This window comes from Castanea sativa, chromosome 9 (assembly GCF_040712315.1).
Source record: "Castanea sativa cultivar Marrone di Chiusa Pesio chromosome 9, ASM4071231v1".
Lineage (NCBI taxonomy): Eukaryota > Viridiplantae > Streptophyta > Magnoliopsida > Fagales > Fagaceae > Castanea > Castanea sativa.
This window is the reverse complement of record NC_134021.1, coordinates 26,155,561-26,164,249: the sequence shown is the minus strand read 5'-3', so window position 1 is coordinate 26,164,249 and position 8,689 is coordinate 26,155,561. Positions and strand designations below refer to the sequence as shown.

The window sequence follows — 8,689 nt, the reverse complement described above, 5'->3', positions numbered from 1 at the left end:
ACATACACAGACCACTATGGAGGGAAATGGGTTGGAAAGAAGAGAGATTTCGTTAATATGCCAATATACACGTACGAGAGTCTTGGAAGCGTCGGGCACATCATGGTCGGCAAACCTACAAAACTAAGTACAGATACTATCGCAATGGAGTTCACCGTAGCAGAACCACCATGGTCAACCCTATACGAAAAAAGGTGTGAGTTGGAGGTGTATTGTCGATGGCACAGGTTACGAGTTCCTAAGGCACGCTCAGCCGAGTTACCTAGAGATGAACCTGCCAACATACTTGCTTGCCTTGAATGAGAGAACAATCAAATGCAAAGGCGACTAGACCGTTTTCATGCAATCCAAAAAGTTAGGAAACATCTAAAGGGGAAGGCGCAAGAGCGAGCCATGAAGTCTATTAATAAAATTACTACGTTAGATGATGAATGTGATATTTCAGACTTCTCAGATTCAAGCAATGATGATTTCCAAAAGTTTCTACCTACGAACATTCAACGTTGTTGTTAAAGTCCACACGTTGTTGCAATTTTTAAATGTTGTTGTTAATGTTTGACAAATCATGTCACCGTACGTTCACTTGTTGCAAATCTAAAGATGAATTGCACACAACTTGTGGCTAAGTTTATATGAAATCACTTGCTCATTTTTTACTTGCTGTTCTTTGTTGGTATAGAATGAGAAGGTGTAATTGTATTAGTATTTGCAAGAATTATAAGTACTTGGTGAAAATTATGGTCTAAACTCACATAATATACACATCTAATTCAACAAGTTAAACTCAAATCGTATATGCATATCAGCATATAGATAAAGTCAATTATTTCTCTCTAAGTGCATCCGGTCCACAACTTAGTACCAGTAATCCATCATGTTGGAAGCCTAGCCCATAGACACTGTTTTCTGTAAACTAGAATAGACTCTCTTGTCATTGCAAAACTTGGTTACAAACTTGGTTATTGTGCTTTTGGTTCAACACCGGTGGTGTGGCAATGATGATTTCATGGATGACGATAACTCAATTGGCAGTGGATAAATAATACACTATGTTTGTGTTGACATTAAAATTTTCTACAAAATGAGTCATTTTTTACTAAATATTTTTCTATAAAATTATCTTGTTTTCCTACGTAGAAACCATAAATGTGTTGAAAAATTATCTTTTAACTTCTCTTATTTAGCTTTTCATAAATGGAGTTGCTTTTCAAAAAAATTTAGTGGAAAATTATCTCTACAGAATAAACCATACTTTTTATTTTGAGCAACTATAATTTTCCTTTTATTCATTTTTTCTAACACTAACAAATACTAGAAAGCGCAAAAGATATGGTTGTTGGCATCTTTTATTTTGGCAATCAATTTAAATGGGATTTTTAGTGGAAATATAATTTTGACATGCAATTTAAATGTCTTAATAGACCAATTAATTTTCCTCTATATTTATCTTATTTTTCAATCACTTTAAATAAGGAAGTATAGTTACATTTGTGAGTAACTATTAGAAATCATAGTTAAACTTTTGAAAATATGAAAATTTACATACACACAATTTTCCTCTCTTTCACAGTGCGCGTACATCTCACCTACTTTTATTTTCATTTATTCATTATCTTCAACCTCTTGTGCCTTCACCTCTCTCCCTGAAAACACCAGATCTCTCCAACCTTCCGCCTCTCTCTCTCTCTCTCTCTCTCTCTCTAAAAACTTGCACCTTCCACGTCTATATCTCCTTCTATATCAGCATGTTTTGCAGAAAACAATAGATTGATTGCAATACCATGGCACGTCCTCAATCAAATTGAGTTAATTTGCAGTTGTTTGCAATTAAAGATGTAAAAAAAATTTAAGCCAAATGGTAAAAATCATAGCGTCCTAAATGGGGTCAGTAGACCAAGTTCAGCTAAGAAAAACACCATATTCTCCATATACACATCATAAAAATCAAATAATTACTCCCAATTATCCCTTACAATTATCCCTTGAAGGCCCTTCCTTTGATTTTCTTCTACCAGCACATTTACCCTCATCCAGCCACTATATTAACATAAGCCTGGACAAATGCTTCTGCATCCATGTCATCAACATCACCGGAATCATCCCTGAGGCCTTTGACACCATTTTGGATAATTCCAGGATTCTGGGACTGAATCCAATCTTTAGAAGGATGAATCCTACAACAAACAGCTAATCATCTTAGATCCGAAGAGAAACTAATAGTAACAAATTAAGTTATGTGAATAGTTCATAATATCAGCACCACCTGCTCCACATTATCAAATTCCGAGCAATGACATGAAGCATTATGAAGTCAGGCCTCACATATTGCAAGTCAAAACTTGTATTAGGTATAGAAAGCTTTGACATAATTGCCTCTGATTCAGTCTGTTAGGAACAAGGGGCAAAGTGAGAAAATCTTGGTAATAAGGCATTTGGTGATTGGAATGGTCAGAGACTGATGCACTTGTTAATGAAAGTTCACTCAAATCAACTCAGAAGGTCCTTTACTGGAAGTTACCTTTAAAAACATTAAAGCAAGAGCAATTTTAGCTCCTGGTGCAGTAACACCAACATTTACTGATGCTCCATCCATCATCTACAAGACAAAATCATCATTCTAAGAAATGTCAACATCAGTTACTCAGCAAAAAGGAGAAAAAAAAAATCCACAATATGTTTTGGACACAAGTTTTAAATTATGGACAGTGAACAATTGAAGCTATGTAAATCACACAACCTGAGCAGTTCCACGATTTTGTTCCTCTGTTAATAGGGTCAAGAAAGATCGTTCCTGATGAAGAATAAAACCAGAAAGTGGAAAAAAAAAAAAAAAAATCTAAGTTATGAGTACGATTTCAAATACACTAAAAGCAACCAAATAAAACTCAAGATTCAAGAGTATTAATCCAGATTTCTGCCCAAAAAAAAAAAAGAAATAATATATTAATTCAACAGCATACATTACGAGCTTCTTTGCCACCAATATAATGGAACAATTGATCAACCATTGAGTCTATGCAACCAAGTGTGTCTCCACCCCGACCTTCAGTTAACATAGCATGGTTAGCTAAGAGCAAAATTCACAAGATTTGATTAATAGTGGTGTCTTATTAGTTATTATTCATACCCAAAGCAACAAGACCCAATGAAAATCCTGCCGAAACTGCATAACCCTCCCTTTCAAGTACGTTATCACCGCCACTTCTACGACCAATTTCACCCTATCAAATAAGAAATAATATAAGGTGTGGTAAATAGCAATAGCAGTCCCATGTGTAAGTGATGCAATCCAATCACAAACTGGCAAATGTGTAAGTTGTGGCAAAGTGTGTGGTAAAGTGTGTCCCTACAAGAATTGGGTTTTAATGACTACATCATACAGGTTCTTGTAATGCAAAATACAGACTTGTTAAATGCCTTTAATGGTTTAACCAAAGTGATACTAAGAAAACTATAGAAAATATCCATTTATGCCAATCAAACCATTATTCCAAGGAAAAATCGGTGATCAAACATCTTTGGAGAATGTCTCTCTACAAGTAATGTCCAGTCTATTGCACCATGGTGCTTGTGGGAACAAACAAGTGAAAATGAATGGAGAGTGGCACTGATAGCAATAAACTGGTATTGATGACAACATCTCTCTATGGAGTGACAGCAATTATTTGGGGCAGGAAGTAGGGAGGAACACAGTGCCAAGGTTGTTGTAATAACTTGGCTGTGTTTTAAGTGCACGTGTGGAGGTTCTTAGAAGTAAAAGTGCATATGGACACCAACTCTTTGGTTTCACTTTCACAACACTGTCTTATCAAGTAGGTCTTGATATACATTGTTGACCCAATCCCATCAACCTAAGTTTCTGGACAGTCGGTCAACCAACAAGGTATTAGAGCCTATTTTATCTCTAGGTCTTTTTAATAACTTTTCAATTCTACATACCAAGGCCCGCATGTTTAAGGTTGTGAGCAAGTCTGCACAATAAGGGGAGTGTTAATGTGTGCTAAGCTAGATATACATTATTGGCGTGGTCTTTCAGCTTAAACTTTTTGGGTGTTATCCAACCAAGGTTAGGTTGGAATACAGGCTTCAAATATTCTTGACCAAAAAAAAAATAGAAAAACCAACTTAGATTTCATCTAGCTAGCAGCAACTGTAAATTAGCATTCAAATGGAACTTTAAATAGCTCCACTAAAATAGCGATGCAGCATATCTAATTGCACCATAGGCTACATCTGGTTAAAAGCATCAAACAGGAGTGAAAAATGTACTTCAACAACCCAAAAGATCCTTGCAGAAGCCACGCAAATATTATTGAAAAACCTCAGATTTATGGAGACTAATTTAAGCAAATATGAATTCCTGAGAACAGAACAATGTATAACATCAATATCAGCAAAATAAAATATTTCAAAATTTAACCTCTCAAAAATAATACCCAAGGAACTAAAGCCAATGATGATAAATAACAAAGATCATAGAAACTAAACCTGCTGATAATACTGGTGTATGTTAGTAAGATTCAATACACGCAGATATCCATGTAATCCTAATGCAAGAAGAAGCCCAGCATGAACAGCACTTGGTTCCTCAGGTTTGTTATATGTTATCCAAGTTCTAGACATTTTCCCCTGCAAATGAAAGGCATACACATTTCACATAAAAATCATACAATTTAAAAGATAATACAGGTTACATAAGAAAACCAGGTTGAGTGGGGAGCCAAAATGAACAGAAACATAAACGTGCTTTCATCCCTTCACTGTACTTAAAATAGACTGCGCTAGAATATTTTAAAAATTCAATGTGCCGCAGAAAAAACTCTATTAAACTATTTTGCAAGGTAAGGATGAACAACCAACTACAAGAACATCCTCCAAAAAATAACAAACATCACCAGCATAAATTAACGTATCCTAAATTAACAGATAAAAATAAACCTGAAGGGGGCAGCAACAGCATTGTGAAACTCAGGCCAAGATTTAATTTCTTGAATATTCCGTAAGTTCGGGTCTAGATTAACCTATCAAGCAGAAAAAAATAATAATAATAAAATAATAAAAAGAAAAAAAAATAGGTAAGAACATGTCAAAACAGCAAATCAACACACAAACATGTCAACAAATGCTTTCTAGGAATAGAATTAAAAACAAATTAAAGAAGGGCAATACCTTTTTGTCAAACCAAAAGTCCTAGGGTGAAATGATATTAGAATGGAACTATAAATTAGTTTTTTTTTTTTTTTTACATAAAAAATAAATCAATCTCTCACTGAAACAGATCTCTGTTGTCAGTTCATGATAGATGTAGTAATAAATCAGTCAAGGCAACAAAGAATTCTTAAAAACATGGCACATCAGATAACCATGCATGGACAGACAATAGAACAACACCGGTTTATTAATAGCAGAACTTAATATGAACATACAGTTGCATTTTGTTGGGCAGGCAACCGACCTGCTAAAACAAGCTTCGGAACTGTAAAGATAACAGTCCTTAAACCATATCAGGATGCGGCAAATTCCTATCATTGTACTTATTCTTCTTCACTAAAGATCATACAATTTCAACCAAGAATTCAATTTACTATGGTGGGAGAGAGAGCTATGATATATCATTGAAAAGAATTAATAATTGGTTAAAGCATACCTGTTGGAGGTCCTGATCAGAGGCACTAGGGTTAACAGCTGTTTGAATTGCCACGGGTCTTGTAGAGCACAAAAGGCGTTGAAGTTCATATATATTTGATGCATTATTGTTACACAACTTACATGTCACAGAGGAAGAGATACACCAGATGGCAGTGAGTCTAGCTGTTGCAGTCCAAAATTTTCGCCAACCATTGCCAAAACTGTGAGCTCCTCATGTGTGCAATGTGATCCCATGGCAATGTTACAGTAAACACCAGTTGAAAGCTTTTTCCCAATCCGTTTAGCACCAGATAATAAGCTATAAAAGGAGACTATCTTCCGGGCCCAACTAACAACAGGACTCCCATCTTTACAAATTAAAGATGGTAGATCATCAATATTAGCAACGCTACTTCCATGTTGCAAACAGTTTTCAAGCCATCGGAATAAACTGGGAGGAATTTTCCGGGAGCAGGAAGTCATGTCCATTCCAAATTTCTTAGAGAGGCCAGGAAAATCACGAACATAATGATCTAAATAGCTTTCCTCACCCAGGAAATTGGCAATATTACACAATAGAACCGCCAAAAGCTCCAAGTCCCTATAATCAACAACTAAGTATTAAATTGCATTATTTAAATACAAAAACAGAAAACAAAAACAAAAAACATAAAAACTCAAAAAAGAATGTATCACTAATCGTTGTTGCAATCCAATGAAGATAAGAAATCATATGTAGGACAGCTCAACCCAATTACATAGAGCAGGCAGTAAAACTGCAATGATTAGTAATAGAAGTACCAAGGAGTCAGTTCAGCCAACGCAATCCACCAGTAAATTTTTCAGCAGAAAGGAAGGCAAACACTTATGTGAATCCCTTATCATATTACTAAATCTTGATTACGCCTGTAAATTAGACAAAGAACCGTGCAATTCCAAAAATTGAAGAAGTAGACTGTATATGCTTTCAATTATCATTCAACTTAGTTCAATGGTTATTGCAAGCTATTCAGCTTGCCAGAAGTATATAACTTAGGTCCATTCCAAATCCTAATGATAAGAACCAACATAAATCTACACAAGAAACAAAGACTACCTTTTGCAAAGAATATCCAGTTTAAGACTCTCATAAACTGCATGCAAAGAATCCAAACACTCCATCAATACTTCTGAGTAAAATGATTTTTGCAAACTTTGTGTAGCATCCGAATGTGACCTAGGTAAAAATCCCAGCACATCAAGTGACATCTCACAAGAAGCTAAGTACCAAACCCATGTCAGCAATGACACTTATGTTGATCTAATCCAACAGACCCAAATAGTCATTGCCTCATTGGACCTTGAACCATTTGGAAGCAAGTTTCATGTTTGGCCTTTAATCCACTGCATGGTCAAAGATGCCAATTCAGCTTCTCCCTTCTAGTATTTAGTGCAATTTCTTAATGAGAAAATTTCTCTTTAAGCCTTCATCCAGTTTTACACTGCTCTATAGGTATATAATTAACTTAGAAAACGTGGAGGAGGAACAAATGCCTTCTTCTTCACAACTTCTCTGCCCTCGTGCATCATGAATTAATTAAATTAGTGATTACCAGGATATACCAAAATATCAATACAATTCAATTCCTTTGAAATGATTGAATAATTAATTAATAGAAGGTTGATACTTGCACACACTTTTTTTTATAGGTTACTTGCACGTGCACACACACAACTTATCAAATGGCAAATCAAACACAAAGGCAGGAAATGAATTACCAATTTGCTTGCAAGAGCCTGTAAGTCTATCCTTGGAATTAATTTTACTGTAACTCATTGCCTCACATTATCCACATCCACATCCACCACATTTCAGGTATTGCTTCTTTTTCAAGATTCACCAATTTGCGTTTTTTAACCCTCGTGTAATGTTTGGGCGCGGGGGGAGGAGGCTGTGGGGCATCATCCTTAGGCTCATCATCGTGCTGTCATTGTCTGAAAGTGCAAGGATCAATCCTTAGAATAACAGGTTTTAGATAATTTATCTCAGTTCACAACATAATGGCCAACGGTAAATTAAGAAAACAAAATTTTGCTAAATTTGTCAAGCTTTTAACCATCTGATACATAAATTCTCCAGATCCAATATGCAAATTTTTTTTGTCATCTTAACCACATTTGCTGCATGCCTTGACATATTCTTAGGTAGGGTATTATCTTTTGCATGCTAAATCCCACTCTCACGTTTTCCATATATAAATTTGGTGCTCATATGTCCTATGTTGTCACCAATAACTACAACATGGACCAGCAACAATGCTTTGAACTACATAGAGACAGAAATTGACAAGGAGCTACTAAGTTTTTATTTTTATTTTTGGTCAACATTTCTGAATATCATTTAACAGCAGAATGCTCGACAAATAGTCGTGTACCTTGGGGACTGGAGCATTTGTGCGTCGCTGTCTAATTTTCAATCCAGGTTTTGTAAGCTTTAAGATCACCGGTTGGCCATCCTTTGGATGGTTTCCCTAAGAAGTTAAAATGAACGAGTTCAGTAATAAGTAAAAATATATAAATGAAACAAAACTCATTTCAGAAAATGACATGCATACCAATGTGATAGGGTAGCGCAGCAACTCAATAGCATCTTCAAGGGTAATAGAGTCCACATTCTTTATCTGAAAAGAATGAATTTAGCCTGTTTTAGTATGAAAAGTTTATAAAATCCAGTTAAAAGTATGTCATTAAGTGCATTGACACAGCAAAAACTAGGGAAAGAATAGGGACAAAACGCATTGGTATTGGTTAGATCAGTGCAATTATATACAAACATACATACCAAAAATAGCTATTGCAAAAAGGACCAAGAAGATTCAGTTCTGCCATATCTGAGACCATTTAATTTTTTCATTTATAAGAAGGCCATTTAATTAAAGTTGGGTGCTGAAAAATATGTCTATATAAGAGAATCTAATGACAAAATCAGCAAGACAGCAAGGTCACTGAAGCAGATACTGGAGCCAAAAGTATACACGTGCACACAGCCCCACACACACAACTATTTCAAAAGGACTGTGAA

At 35.4% G+C, this 8,689-nt stretch overlaps 1 protein-coding gene across 2 annotated transcripts; it reads right to left on the bottom strand.

The window, feature by feature from the left end:
- Positions 1-1,748: 1,748 nt before the first annotated feature.
- On the bottom strand, positions 1,749-8,288 carry LOC142610783 (anaphase-promoting complex subunit 1-like). Of its 2 annotated transcripts, XM_075782721.1 has the most exons (13): positions 8,223-8,266; positions 8,043-8,138; positions 7,387-7,602; positions 6,725-6,761; positions 5,648-6,229; positions 4,939-5,021; positions 4,489-4,629; positions 3,128-3,221; positions 2,961-3,043; positions 2,738-2,791; positions 2,519-2,596; positions 2,264-2,385; positions 1,749-2,174 (listed from the first exon to the last, which is right to left on the bottom strand). In XM_075782721.1, the coding sequence occupies exons 7-13, from the start codon at positions 4,621-4,623 to the stop codon at positions 2,027-2,029; spliced, it is 714 nt and encodes a 237-aa protein (XP_075638836.1). In that variant the 5' UTR covers positions 4,624-4,629; positions 4,939-5,021; positions 5,648-6,229; positions 6,725-6,761; positions 7,387-7,602; positions 8,043-8,138; positions 8,223-8,266; the 3' UTR covers positions 1,749-2,026. The 2 variants fall into 2 exon arrangements, with proteins under 2 accessions (XP_075638836.1, XP_075638835.1); XM_075782720.1 differs by lacking the exon at positions 6,725-6,761 and having other exon boundaries at positions 8,223-8,288.
- Between the last annotated feature and the right edge of the window lie 401 nt (positions 8,289-8,689).

What these genes read in the sequence shown, in the direction of transcription:
- LOC142610783 (XM_075782720.1), bottom strand. Translation starts at nt 4,623, where the DNA reads ATGTCTAGAACTTGGATAACATATAACAAACCTGAGGAACCAAGTGCT. An exon ending in GTGGCAAAGAAGCTCGTAAT is followed by an intron (nt 2,792 to 2,960) that starts GTATGCTGTTGA and finishes ATTCTTCATCAG; the next exon opens with GAACGATCTTTCTTGACCCT. An exon ending in AATTTGATAATGTGGAGCAG is followed by an intron (nt 2,175 to 2,263) that starts GTGGTGCTGATA and finishes TGTTTGTTGTAG; the next exon opens with GATTCATCCTTCTAAAGATT.